Raw genomic sequence first — 21,054 nt, forward strand, 5'->3', positions numbered from 1 at the left:
TGAGCTCTTTTTAAGGCTGAGGCATTTTCTCCAGGGCATCAGCTCTCATCCACAGAAAACCAGGGGCAGGATAATTTGAGTTGGGGGTAGGGTTGAGGTCCTGATTAAGGGGGTTTAGCACAGGTCTCAGGGGTGCAGGCATCTGTGTCTTCAGGTAACCATCTACAATCCTGTCCCAGATCCACTATATATCATTGTTTGACCCTTGGAAAGTCTCTTCACCCTCTAAATTTCAACACCTTCTAATGTAACATATGGATTACAGCCCCAACTTTGTCTACCTTCCTCTTGAACAGGGCTGGATGTCAGAAGAGGTGATAATAGATACTCTCCATGAGCTATAAAACCTTGTTTGTGTGAAAAAGCTGAAGAATAAGCTTCCATCCCCCCTTATTGGAGCCATCAAAATGCCCTCTCTGCTTTCAACTGCTACTGAAGGTCCACCTTATTCTTACTATCATTCAAGGTTGAACACTTACAGAGATATTAAGAAGCACCAGTCCTTTACTTCTCTATTTATTTATTTGTATATCTATCATTTATTTATTTGGCAGTATCGGGTCCTAGTTGTGGCACATGGGATCTTCATCACATCGTGCAGATCTTTTGTTGCAGGGTACTGACTCTCTAGTTGTGGTGCTTGAACTCAGTAGTTGCAACATGTGGGACTGGAGTTTGCCGAACAGAAATCAAATCCCATCCCCTTCTTTGAGAGACAGATTCTTACCCAATGGACTGCTGGGGAAGTCCCTCCTTTATTTTTCTAATATTTTACTTATATTTAATCATTCCTGGCTTCATAATACTAAAAATAGGCCATGTTAACATTTCTCTCACTCAGGACAGGGAACTGAGGCAAAGAGGGATCCATACATCTTTCCCCAGTACCTGCTTCTCCTAAACGGGATTTGAATCCAGTCCATCAGGCATGGTCACCATGCTCTGCTGAGTTTCTAGCTATCAGTTTAATAGAGATATTTGCACACACAGCCAGTCTGTTGGGTGTTTTCAGCGCACATCAAACTGCAGATCTTCCTAAGTCCACCTTGGATTCAGGAGGCCCTGCTAGGCATCTGGTAAGGAAGGGGACCAGAAGATTGAATTGTGGATCAATTATTATTAGTTCCTGGGTGATCCTGTGCCGGAAAGGTGTTGACACCTCTCACCATTATAATGCATTTCACAGGAGGTTTCATCCAGAAGGCGAGAAGAAACATCCCTCAGATGCAAAGAACATCAAGAACTAGCTGGATGAAGACACTTTGTTGTTGCCCAATTAATAGGGTGAATCCCTATAACTGACTCAACTGAAGGTACTGTGGAAATTTTCCCATTAGGTTCACTCAGGAATAATTATTGTAGTATGTTCAGTGCCTCTTATTTAAGAAAAAAACAAATATTAAGCAATGTTCTTCTTTTATTTCATGTGTTCAAATTGCAACTATATCAGTTGGTACTGCTTTAACTATGAAAGGAAAGATGCATTCTAAATTCAACATTTGGTTCATGCTTAAAAGTGAAGATGGTCTCTAGCTATGGTTTGAAGATTAGCTAATTTTTTAACACTAGCTGTGATGTGTTCCCCCCTGAAGTCATGTTTCAGGATTTCTTTAAATTATTAGACTTTATTTAAAGCAGGGTTATGTTGCCATAAAAGTTGTATGGATTATACAGAAAATTCCTGTATCATATCACTTCAGTTTCAGCTATCAAATTCTACTCACAGATAACATATGTGTGGTACATTTTTTACAATTAGTAAGAAAATATATTTTTAGTAATTCAAAGTCTAACATTGTTAGTTCACCTAGTATTCACACTTTGTGTTGTTATATTCTGTGATATTTTAAATATGCACATTTAAATTATAGTACCATACAGAAATCTGCACACTAATGTTCACAGTGTATTATTAGTACTTAAATACTAGAAACAACCCAAAGACCATCATGTGATGAATGGATAAATGAAATGTGATATGTACTCAGAATGGAATACTATCCCACCATAAAATGAATTAAGGATTGAAATATGCTATAAAATGGATGGACGATTAATACAAACATTTATTATAGTTAGTGAAATAAGGCAGGCACAGAAAGACAAATATGGTATGCTTCCACTGGTTTAAGGTACACTGACTAGGCTAACTCATGGAAGCTGGAAATAGAAATTACCAAAGCGAGGAGGCAACGGAGAAGGTGGATAATGACTTAATGGGTACAGAGGTTATATTGGATCTGATGAAAAAGATGTAGATGGTGTTGATAGATACACTAAATTGTGAATATAGAAAAATCAAGATTGCTGGGAGAAATATCAATAACCTCAGATATGCAGATGAGACCACCCTTATGGCAGAAACTGAAGAAGAACTAAAGAGCCTCTTGATGAAAGTGAAAGAGGAGAGTGAAAAACTTTGCTTAAGGCTCAACATTCAGAAAACTAAAATCATGGCATCCGGTCCTAGCACTTCATGGCAAATACATGGGGAAACAGTGGAAACAGTGGCTGACTTTATTTTTCTAAGCTCCAAAATCACTGCAGATGGTGATTGCAGCCATGAAATTAAAAGACGCTTACTCCTTGGAAGGAAAGTTATGACCAACCTAGACAGCATATTAAAAAGCAAAGGCATTACTTTGTCAACAAAGTTCCCTCTATTCGAGGCTATGGTTTTTCCAGTAGTCATGTATGGATGTGATCGTTGGACTATAAAGAAAGCTGAGCGCTGAAGAATTGATGCTTTTGAACTGTGGTGTTGGAGAAGACTCTGGAGAGTCTCTTGGACTGCAAGGAGATCCAACCAGTCCAACCTAAAGATCAGTCCTGGGTGGTCATTGGAAGGACTGATGTTGAAGCTGAAACTCTAATACTTTGGCCACCTGATGCGAAGAAATTACTCATTTGAAAAGACCCTGATGCTGGGAAAGATTGAGGGCAGGAGGAGAAGGGGATGACAGAAGATGAGATGGTTGGATGGCATCACCGACTCAGTGGACATGGGTTTGGGTGGAATCCAGGAGTTGGCGACGGACAGGGACGCCTAGCGGGCTACAGTTCATGGGGTCAAAAAGAGTCGGACACGGTTGAGTGACTGAACTGAACTGATGGAACTTTTTAATTCTTAAAAATTATGAAAAGAATAAATACAATGTATTTTTGATCACAGTGCTCAATCGCCAAGTTATGTCTGTGAGCCCATGGACAGCAGCAGGCCAGGCTTCCCTGTCTTTCACTATCTTCTGGAATTTGCTCAAATTCATGTCCATTGAGTCGATAATGCTATCCAGACATCTCGTCCTCTGTTGCCCCTTCTTTTCTTCCTGCCCTCAGTCTTTTCCAGCATCAGGGACTTTTCGAGTGAGTCTGTTCTTTACATCAGGTGGCCAAAGTATTGAAGTTTCAGCATCAGTCCTTCGAATGAATATTCATGGTTGATTGCCTTTATGATTAACTGGTTTGATCTCCTTGCTGTCCAAGGAACTCTCAAGAGCTCTTCAGCACTGCTGTTCTAAAGCATTAATTCTTTGGCACTCAGCCTTCTTTATGGTCAACGTCTCGCAACTGTACATGACTACTGAAGCATAGTATGATTTTTAGTGCTTCCCTCTGTCAGACTGAGAGTTTCAAGTCTATCAGGTTCCCCTTAGCTAGAAAGCTAAAGGCTCTCTGACTCATTTCTGAAACGTTCATCTCCTTTGCCTTCCTCCACCCATAAGAAAGGTTGTCCAACAGATTTCAGCCCACACTTATTAACCACCCACATCCACACACTCCCCCCCATGTGTCCACATTAACAAAGTCTTCCCGATCAGCATCACAGATGTCCTGACAATTCCTCTATGTCCTCCTAGAGCTCCCTGAGGACCAGCTTGAGGAGCTATCCATTTCAACGTTGGAGGAAGAGGCTCTGCCCAAATCCATAGTAAGTGCCTCCTATTCATTTGAGATAAAAGTGTTGCTTCATGACTTTATTTTCTAGCTGAGTTCAGATAAAGGTTCAAAATATTCAATACAGTTCATATAAACAGTTTTTAATTTAATGGATGCATTTTTCCCAGAAGATAACTTATTCAAAAGGATATTTTCCAAAAATGACAACATAAATTAAAAACTGGAATCGGGAGCAGTTTCCTCAGCAGAAACTGTTCCTTCTTGAAATGAAAGTTTTAACTACTGGTGAAAATGAGCTGGAGAGATCTTCCAGGAGGAGCGCCAGCCTTTCCCACAGGTGTCCTCTATGTGTTCTTTTGGGGCTACAGACTCAACAACACATTCCCATTTGGTTTTCTGAAAAGAAAAAGAGAACAAAGGACCTGAATGCACAGTACTCTAGATGCTGACACCCTCACACTCTTTTCTTCTTTCTAATTGCAGGCATGTGAACAAGCCAGTGAACACGGTAAATATTCAGGGATCATCCCTCTGATGAAAATAATCTAGTTGATCAAGGTGACAATCTCTTGCCAGCTCTGTTTGGAGAGTCTCCCTGATGCTGGATTCCTAAAGGGGGTGAAGACAGGGGGTGCAGATAAGAGACGGATCTCCCAGGAAAGAAAAATGTCGGTGCTCTATGGTACCTGGAAACAACTACATCATTTAGATGCATGGGTTAGTGTCCCATGTGTGAGCCCATGCAGTGTGATTCTCAAGCTGTCTGTGTGTGTTTCCTCAGGATATGTTTCCCTCTTACAAAGCACAAGTCAACTGTGAACTTTCTAAACACTTCTCATCACACTGTGCACTGGCTGTAAATTACCTAATTCTTTCCTCATCTCAGTCATTCCTCAAGTTCGGTTAATATTCATTTTGCTTGAATGGAGATGGTGCTGAGATAAATGGACCAAGCTATTGACCTCCTAAGTGGAAAAGAATAAACTGAGCACCTCGGGGTGGTCCCACTGTGTCTGCTCTGGACCCCTGACCTGCACTTATCACTCAACCATGGGATCCTCAGTCATGGAGCAAGGGGGTCCCTGCATCTACATTTATGCCTGGAGGTACTAGAACTCCAGAGGTCCGAGCTGTGTCCCTCATTGTAAGATGGGCTCAGTGGTCATGGAACCCAGGACAAACATAGGTGGATTATTGCCAACTTTGGCACAGTCATTATTGTGAAAAGCACATTGGCATTCTCATCCTCCTGGTCAATTCACAGATCTGAAAGTTGCGTTCCCTTGTTTAGACAGTACAGGCCATATCTGTTGGTGCTAGTGTCATTGCTTAACCAAGGACAAAAGCAGATTGTCATCAGGGAGATATTTCATTGTACTGGGTGACATTACCATAAGCCTTACATTGGTTAAAGCCTTTAGCACACTCTCAAGGGAAGGTGTCAAATAGATCTCAAAGTGGAACTTGACACTCGGCTTGGGACCTTGACTCTTGTTGTAAACTTCCTGCACGCCTGGATCCAAGAAGGTCAACGTTTACCCCATGCTTTCTCTCCATGCTGAACTGTCCCACGAAATGTATGGCTTCAATGAGTGTGAACAGACACTGACTCAGTGAACATGCAAATATTGTTTGGAAAATGAAGACTAGGAAGAAACATCACATGCTTGATAAAAGCTATTTGGCAAGGTAGGGTTGAATTCAGTCCTCTAACAGAGATTGCTTTTAATCAAGAACAAAATCTCACAGAAAACTTAGTAAGTGCATCAGCTGAAACTGAATCCTGGGGAGGCAGTGGTCAAGGAAGAAATCCTTCTGGATAGGGGTGGTTTTGCAGAAGATATAAACAGGCAGGAGTTTCATGAGTCTTTGTCATCGAAAGGTGGCATGCATTTCAGTGTTTCTTTTTTCCCGAACTGTTATGTTATCACTAGTTTAAATACAGAAGTTTAGTTTCATTATTTCCTGCTCCTCTGATTTGCTCTTATTTATACAACAAAGAGGATGATTCAATAGCAACTCAGTCCATAGTTACTAATGCCTTATGCATATACTCCACCCCATACTCCTCCAATAAAAAGGCTCCTGAGCGGTTAGTGAGCACCTCACCTGTGTCCCTGTGCTGTTTGTTCTGTGTCCCTCCAGCTCCCCAGGAGGACATGGTGGTGGATCTGCCCCAAGGCTGGGCTGCGGACGAGCCTCTCAGAACTGCGGACGTAAGTGCACCTTTAATCGGGGCAACGCTGCTGCTTCACTTCTTTATTTTCCTTTCAGTCGAATACAGTTGTAGTAATCTGACAATTTACGTTACCACTGAGGCATGCGAATCCTTGGCTTGGAAAGTAGAGAGGATAAATCTATTATCAACACAGTCCTGATTCAAAAGGACATCTAAATAAGACAGCATCATTTATGACTGTAGGTACTTTGCTCAGCTGAAAGTTTTATTTCTTGAAAAACAGTTTGTAAATGTTGGTCAAATTAAAACTGAGAGATCTTATGTCTTTCCAACAGGAGACTGTCTGTTTTATTTTGGAGCCACTGAAGTAAAGAGTGCTAGTTACCTGAGGACAAAAACCAAATAACAGAAGACTTAGTGCATAAAATTCAAGATGCTGACACACACTCTCTGTTTTCTTCTCTGCAATCACAGCAATCCAGGAAAGCCTATGAACACGGTAAATATTCAGGGATCATCATTCTGCTGAGGGACAATCCAACTGATAAAGGTGGGGTTCTCTGAATGGCTCTGGTTGGAGAGTGGCCCTGATGCTAGATTCCTACTTGGGGTGTGGGCTGTAGGTGAAGAGAAGAGACTGATCTCCCAGGAAAGAACAGTGTCTTTGTTCTATGGTACCTGGGAGCAACTACATCATTTAGATGTTGTGGGTTTGTGTGAATCAGGGTTGGGGGCCTATGTGTGAGCCCAAGTGTTCTGATTCTGAAGCTCTGTGTCTGTGTGTGTTTCCTCTGGAGAAGTTTCCTTGTTACACAGCACTAGTCAACTGTGAACTTTCTAAACACTTCTCATCACCACTGCACATTGACTATACATTACCTGATTCTTTGCTCAACTCAGTCTTTCCTCACAAATGAAAGTGAAAGTCATGCAGTTTGTATTCAAATCTTTGCAGCCCCATGCGCTATAGTCCATGGAATTCTCCAGGCCAGAATACTAGAGTGGGTAGCCTTTCCCTTCTCCAGGGGATCTTCCAGAGCCAGAGATCGAACACAGGTCTCCAGCATTGCAGGTGGACTCTTTAAGAACTGAGCTATCATGGAATCCATTCCCCCAAATAGCTTAGTATTAATTGCCCTAAGATGAAGATGGCAATTGGACAAATGGCCCAAAATCTTAACCTCCTAATGGAAAAGCCAAACTTAGTACCTAGGGTTGATCCCAATTTGGCTCCTCTGGATGAGTAACCTGCTCCTACCAGTCAGCCACGTGATCCTCAATTATGTGGAAAGGGGGTCCCTGCATCTATATCCATCCCTGGAGGTACTAGCAGGCCCAGGGGTCCAGATCCTGCCCATAATTATAAGGTGGGCATAGTGGTCAAAGAACCCAGGGTAACTATAGGTGGATTAACGCCAACTTTGGCACAGTCATTATTGGGAAAAGTATCTCAGGACTCACATCCTCCTGGTAAACTCACAGATTCTGAGTGTTGTGTAGACTTTTGTAGAGTGTAAGTCATATGTGTTGGTGTTCCTGTCTTTGTTTACACCAGGACAAAAGCATGTTATCAAAAGAGATGTATTTCATTGTACTGGGTAACATTACCATAACCTCACATTGATTAAACCCTGTAGTACACACTCAAGGGAAATTGTCAAATAAAGCTCACAGTGGGACATGATAATCTAGTGACCATGACTCTTGTAAATCTCATGCATAGCTGGGTCAGCAACACTCACGTTCACTCCATGCTTCCTCTCCATAATGAACTGTCCCACTAAAAGCGTGACTTCTGTGAGTGTGAACCGCCACTGACTCAGTGGACGTGCAAACATTGTTTGGAAAATCAAGCCTGGGAAATAACACCACATGATTGATAATAGCTATTTGGAAAGGTAGTATTGAATTTAGTCCTCTAACAAGAGTTTACTTTTAATCGAGAATAAAGTCTCACAGACTTGGTAAGTACAATGGCTGAAACAGCACATCCTGAGGATGCAGTGATCCAGGAAGAAATCCAGAAGATAGGTGTGATTTACCAGAAGCTCTAAACAGGCAGGAGGGTCATGGGTCTCTGTCTTTGAAAACTGGCGTGCATTGTATTGTTTCACTTTTCCCCATTGGTTTGGTTATCACGAGTTAAATGCAGGCACTCTCTTTCATTGCCTTCCTGCTTGTCCCCTTTCTTGTACTTCATCCAGCAAAGAGGAGGATTCAAGAGCAGCTGAGTCCATAGTTACTAACCTCTCTCATGTGCACATTCCACCCCATGTCCCATCAAACAAACAAACAAAAACCCTGAGATTTTTGTAAGCAGCCTCTCCTCTGTCCTGATGGCCTTCTGTTTCTCTCCAGCTCCCCAGGAGGACCTGGTGTTGGAACTGCCCCAGGCCAGGGCTGAGGAACCGCCTCTCCGACCCCTGGAGGTAAGCTCAACTGTCTGTGTCTCACATAGATGCTGTTTCACTTCTTTCTGTTTCATTCAGTTATAGTAATCTGACAATGCATTTTAACACTTATGTATGCAATTCCTTGCTGGTGAAATATTGAGGTTAAATCTGTTATCAACACAGACCTGATTCAAAAGGAGACTAAAAAATACCGTCAACTACTACTGTAGGACTTTCATCAACAGAACTTTTTCCTCCTGGAAACTGAAATATCTTAAGTGAAAGAGCCCAGCCTTTTCAACAGGAGTCCTCTCTGTTTTTTGGGAGATGGGGGAGCATTGACCAAAGAGTTTTAGTTATCTGAGGACCAAATTCAGATTACAAAGACTTACTGAAGAGAAGCTGACACCCTCACAGTGTTTTCTTCTCTCTAATTACAGGAATCCAGAGCAGCCTATGAACACGGTAAATATTCAGGGATCATCTCTCTGCCGAGAAACAGTCCAATTAATGAAGACGGGGCTATCTTGCTTGCTCTGGTTGGAGAGGCGCCCTGATGCTGGATTCCTACAGGGAGTGCAGGCTTGGCGTGCAGAGAAGAGACTGATCTCCCAGGAAAGAACAATGTCTGTGTTCTATGGTCTCTGGAAACAGCTACATCATTTAGATGCTGTAGGTTTGTGTGAGGAGAAGGCAATGGCACCCCACTCCAGTACTCTTGCCTGGAAAATCCCATGGATGGAGGAGCCTGGTAGGCTGCAGTCCATTGGGTCGCTAGGAGTCGGACACGACTGAGTGACTTCACTTTCACTTTTCACTTTCATGCATTGGAGACGGAAATGGCAACCCACTCCAGTGTTCTTGCCTGGAGAATCCAAGGGACAGGGGAGCCTGGTGGGCTGCCATCTATGGGGTCGCACAGAGTCGGACACGACTGAAGTGACTTAGCAGCAGCAGCAGCAGGTTTATGTGAATCAGGTTTGGGGGACCAGGTGTGGGCCCATGTGGTGTGATTCTGAGGCTCTGTGTGTTTCTGTGTGTCTGTGTGTTTCCTCAGATGTTTCCCTCTTACACAGCAGTCGACTATAAGCTTCCTAAACACTTCACATCACCACTGCACATTGATGATACACTACCTGATTCTTTCGTCAGCTCAGCCATTCCTTAAGTTTGCTTAATATTCATTTTCCTCAGATGGAGATGGTGCTGAGAAAAATGGCCCCAGCCCTTGACCTCCTAAGTGGACAAGCCAAACAGGGAACCTAGGGGTGGTCCCAGAGTGACTACTCTGGACCCCTGACCTGCACTTACCACTCAGCCTTGAAATCCTAGTCATGGAACAAGGAGGTCCCTGCATCTATGTTTATGCCTGGAGGTACTAGCTTCTAGAAGTCCAGACCATGCCAATCATTATAAGGTGGGCTCAGTGATCACAGAACCCAGTGCAAGCAAAGGTGGATTAGTAGACAACTTAATTAGCACAGTCATTAGTGTGAAAGGTACCTCAGGACTCACATCCTCCTGGTCAGCTCACAGATTCTGAGAGTTGCATGGCCTTGTGTAAACACTGTAGGTCATATCTTTTAGTGAGTGTCATTGGTTAAAGATGGAAAAAATCGGATTATCATCAGGGTGAAATTTCATTGCACTGGGTGACATTACCATAAGCCTTACAGTAACTAAACCCTGTAGAACACACTCAAGGAAAGGTTTCAAATAGATCTCACAGTGGAACTTGATAGTTAGCCTACTCACCGTGACTCTTGTTGTAAATCTCCTGCAGAGCTGGGTCAGAGAGTGTCAGTGTTCACCCCATGCTTCCTCACCATAATGAAATGTCCCAGTAAATGTATGACTTCTGTGAGTGTGGACAGCCACTAACTGAGTTGATGTGCAAGCATTCTTTGGAAAATGAAGATTGGAAAAAATATCACATGATTGACAATAGATATTTGGAAACATAGGATTGAATTCAGTCCTAACAGCTTGCTTTTAATAAAAAACATAGTCTCATAGAACACTTGGTAAGTACAGTAGCTGCAACTGTGGATCCTGGGGAGGCTGTGATCTAGGAAGAAATTCAGAAGACAGGGGTGATTTACCAGAAGCTCTAAATAGGCGGGAGTGTCATGGGTCTCTGTCATTGAAAGCTAGCATGTACTTTAGTGTTTTTTCCCCCCATTGGTTAGGATATCACTAGTTAAATGCAGAATTCTCTCCTTCATCCAGCAAAGAGGATAATTCAACCACATCTCAGTCCACAGCTACTAACTGCCCTCATGCATACACTCCACCCCATGTTCCTATCAAACAAAAAAATGAAACGCTGAGTGATTAGTGAGCAGCCTCACCTGTGTCCTGATGTCTCTTCTGTGTCGCTCTAGCTCTCCAGGAGGACCTGGTGGTGAAACCGCGTGAGGCCTGGGCTAAGAAGCAGCCTCAGAGGACCCTGAAGGTAAGCTCACCTGGCTTTATCTGGGATAAGATTATTGCTTCATTTCTTTATTTTTTATTCAGTTGAATATAGTTATAGTAATCTGACAACATTCATTACCACTGATGTATGCAAGTCTTTGGCTGGGGAAATACTGAGGATGATTCTATTATCAACACAGACTTGATTCAAAAGGACATTAAAAAAAGACAGCATCAGTTACTAGTCTAGGTACGTTCCTCATTCCAAAAATAAATTTGTAATTGCTGTTCAAATTAAACTGAGACATCTTATGTGAAATACTCCAGGCTTCTGGGTCATCCCAGTGCACCAGCCCCAAGCTTGGGCAAAACCAAAAAAATATTGTAAAGTAAAAGTAAATAAATAAATAAAAATAAAAGAACAGATTAAAGAAAAAAAGAATACTACAGGCTTTTCAACAGGGATCCTCTCTGTTCTTTTTTTGCGGGGGGTTGGTGCATTGACTTAAAGAGTTAGTTATCTGAGGACCAGAGTCAGAAAACAAGAGACTTACTGCAGAGAAAACATGATGCTGACACCTTCACAGTGTTTTCTTCTCTCTAATCACAGGCATATGGAGCAGCCTATGAACACGGTAAATATTCAGGGATCATCCCTCTTCTGAGAAACAACCCAGTTGATCAAGGTGGGGCTCTGTTGCTGGCTCTGGTTGGAGAGGTACCCTGATGCTGGATTCCTACAGGGAGTGTGGGCTTGGGGTGCAGAGAAGAGACTGATCTCCCAGGAAAGAACGATGTCTGTGTTCTATGGTACTTGGAAACAGCTACATCGTTTAGATACTGTGGGTTTCTGTGAATCAGGTTTGGGGGCCCATGTGTGGGCCCATGTGTTGTGATTCTGAAGCTCTATGTGTGTGTGTTTCCTCAGGCTATGTTTCCCTCTTACACAGCGCAAGTCAACTGTGAACTGTCTCAACACTTCTCATCACCACTGGACATTGTCTATATATTACCTGACTCTTTCCTCAACTCAGCCATTCCTCAAGTTTGGTTAATAATTATTTTCCTCAAATGGAGATGGTGCTGAGAAAAACAGCCCAAGCCCTTGACCTCCTAAGTGGACAAGCCAAACTGGGAACCTATGGGTGGTCCCAGTGTGTCTGCTCTGGACCCCTGACCTGCACTTATTGCTCAGCCATGGTCCTCAGTCATGGAGCAAGGGGGTCCCTGTATCTGTGTCCATGCCTAGAGGTACTAGCAGCTCCAGAGTTCTAGATTCATTTTAAGGTGGGCTCAGTTGTGATGAAACCCACAGCAACCAAAGGTGGATCAACAGCCAACTTTGGCACAGTCATTAGGGTAAAAGGCACCATGTGGTCGTATCTTCCTGGTCAGCTCTCAGATCTTGAGAGTTGTGTGGCCTTGTGTAGACAATGTTGGTCGTATGTGTTGATGCTAGTGTCATTGCTTAAACAAGAACAAGAGCAGATTCTATCAGGGAAACATTTCATTGTACTGGGTGACATTACCATAAACCTTACATTAATTAGACCCTGTAGCACCCAGTCAATGGGAAGTGTCAAATAGATCTCACAGTGGAACTTGGTAGTTAGTCTAATGACCATTACTTTTGTTGTAATCTCCTGAACAGCTGGGTTAGACAAAGTCAGTGTTCAGCCTATGTTTCCTCTCTGTAATGAACTGTCCCATTAAGTGTATTACTTCTGTGAGTGTGAACAGCCACTGATTCAGTGGACATACAAACATTGTTCGGAAAATGAAGACTGGGAAAAAATATCACATGATTAATAGTAGCTATTTGGAAATGTAGGATTGAATTCAGTCCTCTAATGGAGTTTGCTTTTAATCAAGAACAAAATCTGACAGAAAGCATAATAAATTGAGTAGCTACAAATGTGGATCCTGGGGAGGCGATGATCTGAGAAAAAGTCCAGAAGACAGGGACCATTTAACAGATGCTCTAAACAGGCAGGAGGGTCATGAGTCTCTGTCATTGAAAGTTGCCATGCATTTTAGTGTTACTTTCCCCCCCCCCATTATTTAGGTTATCCCTAGTCAAAATGCAAAAACTCTGTTTAATTTCCTTCCTTCTCCTCTCCTTTGCTCTCCTTCATCCAGCAAAAAGGATGATTCAACAGCAGCTTGGTCCATAGCTACTAACCTCCCTCATGCATACACTCAACCCTATGTCCCTGTCAAATATAAGGAAAAAAAAAAAAAGAAGAAAGAAACACTGAGTGATTGATAAGCATCCTCACCCATGTCCTGACTGCAACTCTGTGTTCATCTAGCTCCCCAGGAAGACCTGGTGGAGGAACTGTGCTTTCTATAATCAACTTTCCCACTGTACATATTGCCCTTGTGAAGGTGGACAGGAACTGACTCAGTGGACATGCACACTATAAAAAACAAATATGGATAGAAAAATATGATATCATTCATAGTGGCTCTTATTAAATGGCAGGAATTCAGTATTGCCAAATATTGTATATTTGATTTCATTTAGGAAAATTGATTTGTGAATTAAGAGAATAGCATACTTTGCCCAATATTGAATTTAGTTCTCTAACAGAGATCACTTTTAATCAAGTACAAATCTCATAAAAAACATGATGATTAGAATATCGGCAACTGTAGATCCTGGAGAAGAGTGATCTAGGAAAAATCAAGGGACGGTGGTAATTTAGCAGGAGCTCACAATAAGCAGGAGGAGTCATGGGTCTCTTTCATTGAACAATACACACATTTTAGAGCTTTCCTTTTTTTAGATTGAATATTTCATGTTGATTAGGTACCTCTTGCTAGAAAGGCAAAGTTCTATTTTCATTTCCTTCTTCCTCTCCTTTACTTTCCTTCCTCCTCCAAAGAAGATAGAGGAACACAAGTTCACTTCATGCTTATTAACCTCCCACGTCCGTACACACCACCCCATGTCCACACAAAGAGAAAACCCCCTGAATGATTCCTGAACAGCCTCACCAGTGTTCTAAAAGCTACTCTGTGTCCCTCTAGACTTCACTGAGGACCTGCCAGTCAACCCACCATGTGACAACACAGAAGACATTGAGTATTTCTCCAAGGCAAGCTGTTTTTGTTTTTTTCTGGTCTGAGATAGAAATATTGTTCCATTTCTCTTTCAGTAGAATTAAGTTGTGAGTCTGAGGATTTTTGTTTCAGATAGAGACAATTCCCTTGGTTGGGATAATGTAGACGAGAGTCTTATTACCAACTCATGATTCCTCAGTCCACAAGACACTAAAATTGTTAGCATCCATTACACTCTGTAGAATACAGATTTATCTCTCCTGCAGCAACATTTCTTCTAGGAAAAGAATTCTGCAATTTCCAGCCTAAATGGACTTGGAATTCCATCCTCCAGGCACAGGTCTTGCCTTTCATCCTGAGTATGTGTGGGCTGACCTTGCTGGGTTCCCTGGGCTCCACCACTGCTCCTCATCAGGTTTTCTACTGTCCCCAAATGAACCAAAGACTGTGCATCTATGTGATCTTATCCTCATTGCATCTTCTCTTCTGTACTTTCAGGTGGCCCTTTCAGGATGTGAAACTGGTATGTTTTCCAGAATCATTCCCTTTGGGAGAAAAAACTTTGTAGATGAGAAAGTTGGGGCTTTCTCGCTGGTTTTAGTGTAGAGGCCAAACTGATTCCAAATTCCTGCTGGGAATGAGTATAGGGGCCCTGGCAATAGAAAGTAATTTACAAGAGACCTATGTGGATGATTACTGTACATCCAGGAAGAAGCTGTATTATGGTTAATAGTGTAGGTTTGTGTTCATGGGACTGGGTGTGTTTTTATGTATAATGAATAGTGTGATTCTTTGTGTGTTTGAATTTTTGGGTTGTGTTTTCCTCAATGTCTGTCACCCTGAACATCACTGTTAGTGGTGTCAGCCCCAAAATATTTCCCATCACAATGTACCATGAATGTTTATGTGTATAAAAAGAAAACACAGTATATACATTCACTGTATCCATTGATTTTATACCAAGTGAACATCCTTTACCCAGAAAGACAAATCCCATCATTACCGAGGAAGATATTTACAGGATTCTTTTTAATTTTTATTAAAATTTTTATTGGCTGTTCTTGGCCTTCGTTGCTGCCCAGGCTTCTTTCTACTTAGGGAGAGCAAGGGCAACTCTCTAGTTGTGGTGTGTAGGCCTCTCACTCTAGTGGCTTGTTTGTTGCAGAGCATGGCTTCCAGGGCTCTTGGGCTTCCATAGTTTGGCACATGGGCTCAATAGTTGTGGTACATGGTTTAGTTGCTCCACAGCATGTGGAATCTTTTCAGACCAGGGGTTGAACTCCTGTCTCCTGCATTGTCAGGTAGATTCTTAACCACTGAGCCACCATGGAAGTCTTATAAGATTCTTAATGAGCAAAACTGTGTTTCAGAATCCCCTTTACTGGGTCAACCACACCTTCATTTAATAGTAAATCTCATCACTTAGTAGGTCTTGTAGGATTTTGATTGCTCATGATTCACCACTCTGCCACTTCCCTCATTCAAACTCTTTCTATTGGAGCCTGAGAATGAATCTCTCCCCCTCATCCAAGGCCCCCAGTACTGGGGAGGCTCCTTCTTTCTGCAGGGAACACCTGGTACCCAAAAGCAACACCCAGTTTCAGAGGAATCTGAGAAAGGAGGAGGCTCCAGGCATAAATGGAGGAAGTTCATTCCAGCTTTGCCTCTTACCCTTTGAAGTGTCCAGTCTGTCCTGTTAACTCAATGCACCATGTTGTTTAGCACATCTCTAGAACTTTTCCATCCTGCCACTAAAATCCTGTAACCATTGATAGACACTCCCTGTGTCAATCTCTTCCCAGGTCTTGGATCCACCCTTTTATTCTCTGCTTCCCTGAACTTTCCTTTCGATACGGCAGGTAAATGGAATTGTTCAATATTTGTCCTCCTGCAACTAGCTTATTTCACCCTTACCAATAGCCTCCCACTTTGCTTCAAATGACAGGATTGTCTTCATTTTTAAAGACTCAATCACATTCCAGTGTATGTATGCACCACATTTTCTTTCTTGATTTATCTGCCCTTGGACACTGAGCAGTTTTTCTATCTTGATTGTTGTGTACGATGCAACAATGGATATGAGATTATAGACATCTCCTGGAACATTCTAGTTTTATCTCCTTTGGACATAAACTCAAATAAATGATTGCTGGATCTTATGATAATCTTCTTAATAATTTTTTGAGGGACCTCCAGAGTGTTCCATAATGGGTATGCCATTTATCATTCCTACCAACAGGCATGGAAGTTCCACTTCTCTACATCCTTGCCAACATCTGTTGTTTTCTTCATATAATACACCTCCTGAAAGGTGATATCTCCTTTTGACTTGGTTTCCATTTCCACTAAGTACCCCATTTGCTACTTAGTGATGCTAAGCATATTTCCTATGTATATTGATCACTTCTATGTCTTCTATGAAGAAATGTCTATGAAAGCTTTTGAACATGTTTTAAAGTCAGTTATTTGCCTGCTTTTATTGTGAAGTTGTATTTTAGCAGTTGCTTTTATATTCTGGATATTGGCCCTTTATTCAGATACAAAGTTTGCAGATAACTTCTTTGATTCTATAGGTTGCCTGTCTATTGATTTTTGAGGAAACAATCCTTTCTTCACTTGATAATTTTAGAACCTTAGCAAATATCATTTGGCCACAGGGGTCAGTGTATTCAAGATTCCCTCCTTACGATTCATTGGTCTCTCTGCCTATTTAGCTGCAGGTAGAACACAGTTTTGACTGCTGTGGCATTCTTGCCTGTTTTGAATTCAGGAAGCCTGAAGGCCCCATTGTTGTTCTTTGCTCTCAAGACTGTTTTTGCTCTTTGGGTTTCTTCTGGGTTCCATAAGTTTTAGTTTGGGAGATTTTTTTTTTTTCCATTTTATTAAAATGACATGGGATTTTGTAAGTGGTTTCAATATATATGTACATCACTTTTAGGAGTATAGGAAGGTCAACAACACTAAATATTCCAGTGTATGAATATGGTACGGTATTCCGATTACTTGTCTCTTCTTTTTTTCAACAGTATTCTATGGTTTTCAGTGCACAAAACTTTCACTTCCTAATAAGCCCTTTCCACTGCCTTGCTTGGGTCCTCTAGAATCAGGGATGGGAAAGATGGGCTCAGGAAGAGAGTGAATATTCCTCCCTTCCTCCATACCTACTTTCTGGTTACTTGTAATACACGAGTGCTGGGCCATGCCCACAAATGAGCTCCCTCCTGAGAATTTCTTTGAATCTGAGTGTTCACCTTACTAGGGCTTCACTGGTAGCTCAATTGTTGAAGAATCTGCCTGCAATGCAGGAGATCCTGGTTCGATTCCTGAGTCAGGGCTATCTGCTAGAGAAGGGATAGTCTACCCACTCCAGTATTCTCGAGCTTCACTTGTGGCTCAGCTGGTAAAGAATCCGCCTGAAATGTAGGAGACCTGAGTTCAATTCCTGGGCTGGGAAGATGCCCTGGAGAAGGGAACGGCTACCCACTCCAGCACTATTGGGATGTTCACAAGCACTCTCCCAGTGCCTGGACTGGGTTCAAGAGCCCCAGATATACCTGCATATGAATGATCTTATCAGGCCATCATATCATCTGGAATAAACAAAAACCAGAACAGGCAATTAGTTGCCTTTTCCTTGTCTGCGGAGCCCTTAGAGCTGAACTTTCCAGTGTAGTAGCCATTAGCTAGAGCTGCCTATCAATAATTAACATATTTCCACAATACTTAACTTGTTATATTGAAACAATCACGAAAAGCACACATAGCTTGCTCACACTAGCCATATTTCAAAAGTGTCCATAAGCATTGGCATTTCAGCTTTGTAAGCTGGAATGTAAGAGCTGTATTGGGCCTGTAGAAGTGTAAGGTTAAAAGGTAATTTTCTCAGCCTCTTTCTCATGTGAATATGTTCAACTGTGATCACCGTCTTGTTGAAGGGCTCTGACTCCACAAAGCACAGGGGAGATCTGAGCCTAGAAGGAAGACCGGGGAGATGCTGTGTGAGCCAAGTGGAGGAGGAGAAATGGGTAGGTCAACTTGTGTAATAACTGTATTATTGCTCATGGTTATCTTTCTACAGACTGTTTTCTGGAAAGTCTTAGCATCAGTGATGCGGAAGACTATGCAGGTAGGGAACAACTCTCAGGCGGGATTTAGAGGGAGAGGGTTCCTGGACCATTTGAGTTACACCTGCTTCTTCAGAGATGAATATAAACTGAGGAAGAAGAAGGAAATATGTCTAGAGTTGTAGTTTGTTCTTTTCATATTTTAATAATATAATAGAGCTATGTGTCCATGTAGTTTATTCTGTTGTGCTTATAGTCATTTCTTCTTGCTTTTCGATTTAGAAATATCATTTCTCACAAGACTTGTTCCTTGTCCTTTCACCTGCCAAATATGAAAGCTTGGCTTCTGGTTATTACCTGCAGTGTAGTATACACGAAGGACTTTGGCTTCATGTTTAAATTCTCCTATGATGGCCATATCCTAGTGGCACAAAAGTCTCATAGTCACTTGACACTGGAGACCAAGTTCTGGCAGTGAGTGTCAGGTGGTGGGTGAGACATGAACTCTCTCCCTGTGCATTTTCAGGACGTGTGGCTTGCCCTGATGTTTGTCCTCACTGTTTATTCCTCATGTAAAGGGTGCTCTCAGAGTTGAATGAGTCAGAGCACACGTGCTCTTGCGTCCCTGCCTGGGCTGAGTCTGCTGGAGTTCATCTCAGAACCACACCTCCCCAAGGATGCTGTGCTGAAGGTGCTTCCACGTGAGAGCAGCCCATGTGCCCCTAGAGACCAGCATGGCTGCAGATTCTAGAAACTGTGAAGGGGCCACTGGCTTTCTTTACACATGTTCTCGGAGCCCTACTGACCTGGTCTTCTGAGACTGACCAGACCTAGGTCAGAGACTCAGAGCAGCAGGACTCAGGGTGATTGCTCATCTTAGAACCCAATACTCCCTCCAGACAGAAGCTGTTGGTGGTTTTGATCATGATCTTTGCACACTCCTCAACTCGTTGATTTACCATTCATTTTTTTAAATTGTTTTACATTTGAGTTGTGGTATTTTCTTATATACTTTGAGTATGATCTCCCTTTCTGATATATTATTTGTGATTTTTCTGTAGGTTATCTTTTCATCCTACTGATTGTTGAAGAGACTACACTTTCACTCTTTTCTTGTCTTAGAAACTTGGTGAATTTCATTTGACCCTATATCCATGAGTTTACTTGGAGCTCTTTATTCTTGTCTTTAGGGCTATGCATGTGTTTCTATGTCACTATCATACAGCTTTGATCCCTATATGTTTGTAATGTATTTTGAAATCAGGAGGTGAGGAACTTTGAAATTAGTTCTCCAGATTATCGTGTCTATTTGGAGTCCTTAGGGGTTCCATATATATTTTTGGATTTCTTTTTTCCATTTCTGGCTAAATGAACATGAAAGTGTTTGCCTCTATCCTCTCTTAGGGTCTGGGAAACTTAAGGTGTTGCTGAGAGCATTAAGTATCTCCCAGGCCACTGAGGTCACGTCAGGCAACGGGATAGTCTCTGTTATGTGAACTTTCCTCCTTCCCTCCCCTAGGGCTCAGAAGATTATCATTTCCATGCCAGGCCCTTCCTGGGAGTGATGGATTGTTTAATTAAATAATGGACTGATTAGAGACAGTGGCCATACACCCATCATCCTTCTAATATTTCCATGTTGGAGAACTCTAGGGTTGGTAGAGGCTCAAGGAGGAAGGAAAAGAACAGTGACTAGAGGAGAGAAATGATGAAGGAAGTAGAGGGAAAAAAGTGGTAGAAGAAGGCAAGCAAGGTCGTGGGCAGAGATGCATGGAGACAGTGACTACCTGGAGGAGGAACACGTGGAAATGGTGTCATTCCTCGTCACTCGTAGACAAGCTGAGGGTGGCAACAGGATGTTGGATGTCAAAGACCCACTTTTTCATTGCAGAAGTAAAACACTGAGGCCCTGGGAGGTCCCTGGAGAAAAGGGCACCAGGGGTCCCAAGGCCAGGTTGTGACGAGCACAGGGTCCCCTGGTCACATCCTGACTCTAAATCTCCCCTTTGCTTTCCCACAGCCACTCCAGTTGAGTGCTGCCCTCAGACACCAGGTAACTTCATGCCACATATTGAGGATTTGGAGGAGAGCAAGACTATAGAGTTCATTTATTTCTTCTTTCATATCTTTTAGAAATGTTCTCTCTTATCCTGATCAATAGACTCTTCTTTGCAACCCTTCCCTTTCTCCTCTTTCCCTCTTTTTCTGATTATCCTTCTGCAGGACCTGGTCTCTTGTAGGCCCTTGGGGACCTGGGAGCTTATAAAAAATCTACGAATCTATCTTCAGCCCTATTCCCGCATTTTCTTAGCGTTTCCCTACTCCTGACCTCACGTCTGTACCCTTGAACCTGGCTTTGTCACCATGAGTGGCCTGAGCAGGAGTTGAGGCTGGAGTCAGCAGGTCTGCACCCACACAGCTGAAGGGCCCCCATAAAGTCTGCACTGCCCTGCGCTACCCCATATGGTTACTTTCCTACCCTGGGAGGGATTGGACCTGCTTGACTGACCTCTTCCTTCCAGATACCAAAAAGATCTCTGGTCATCTTTTTTAAGATTCGTTCTACAGAAGTCAGTGGTGATGATGAGGAAGACTGGAAGAGCAAGAGTGAACATGGGACCTGGGGTGAAAGGTGAGGCAGACGAGGGCCCACGTCTCCATCATGACACTCGATTGTTGGTGCTTCAGAATCACCAGCAGAAACCATGGGGTCTGCTGCTGAGTGTCACCACAAACGTAGAGACAAGAGGGTGGTAACAATCTGTGCAGACGAGTGGAGAATGCCCTGAGCACGTCTCCCCAGGCAGAGAGTGCTGTCCACAGATGCCTCCGAGGTTGCTGGACTAGCTCCTCTGGCAGCTCTTACATATGCAGGGAGTCTGGGGGGGGCACTGTGGGGCCACCGTATGCAGGAGTCCAGGAGGTGCTGTTCCAGAGTGTTCTCTTTAAAGATCCCCCCCTGGGGGGTTTCCTCATCTCCCTCTGAAGAATCCAGCACTGGCCTCCCAAGCCCCTTAAAGGCAGCAGGGGGCATCCCTAG

General features: G+C 42.8%; 1 protein-coding gene across 12 annotated transcripts in view; it reads left to right on the plus strand.

The window, feature by feature from the left end:
* LOC783947 (uncharacterized) overlaps positions 1–21,054 on the plus strand; it is a 109,088-nt gene that overhangs the window by 19,498 nt on the left and 68,536 nt on the right. For 3 of the 12 annotated variants that reach the window (XR_009493681.1, XM_059884389.1, XM_059884382.1), the window contains exons 2-14: positions 1,187–1,313; positions 3,858–3,928; positions 4,381–6,113; positions 6,551–6,626; positions 8,435–8,505; positions 8,910–8,934; positions 10,854–10,924; positions 11,495–11,602; positions 13,918–13,985; positions 14,449–14,473; positions 17,886–17,975; positions 20,035–20,067; positions 20,570–20,646. Coding sequence is in view for 9 of the 12 variants with exons in the window: in XM_059884389.1 (XP_059740372.1) it covers positions 6,057–6,113; positions 6,551–6,626; positions 8,435–8,505; positions 8,910–8,934; positions 10,854–10,924; positions 11,495–11,602; positions 13,918–13,985; positions 14,449–14,473; positions 17,886–17,975; positions 20,035–20,067; positions 20,570–20,646 (701 nt within the window). In the remaining 3 variants the exon portion in view is untranslated. Of the gene's footprint in view, positions 1–1,186; positions 1,314–3,857; positions 3,929–4,380; positions 6,114–6,550; positions 6,627–8,434; positions 8,506–8,909; positions 8,935–10,853; positions 10,925–11,471; positions 11,603–13,917; positions 13,986–14,448; positions 14,474–17,885; positions 17,976–18,028; positions 18,077–20,034; positions 20,068–20,569; positions 20,647–21,054 lie in introns of all 12 variants that reach the window. The other 9 variants (XR_009493683.1, XR_009493682.1, XM_059884383.1 and 6 more) reach the window with 8 other exon arrangements.

This window comes from Bos taurus, unplaced genomic scaffold, assembly GCF_002263795.3.
Source record: "Bos taurus isolate L1 Dominette 01449 registration number 42190680 breed Hereford unplaced genomic scaffold, ARS-UCD2.0 Leftover_ScbfJmS_1336, whole genome shotgun sequence".
Classification (NCBI taxonomy): Eukaryota; Metazoa; Chordata; class Mammalia; order Artiodactyla; family Bovidae; genus Bos; species Bos taurus.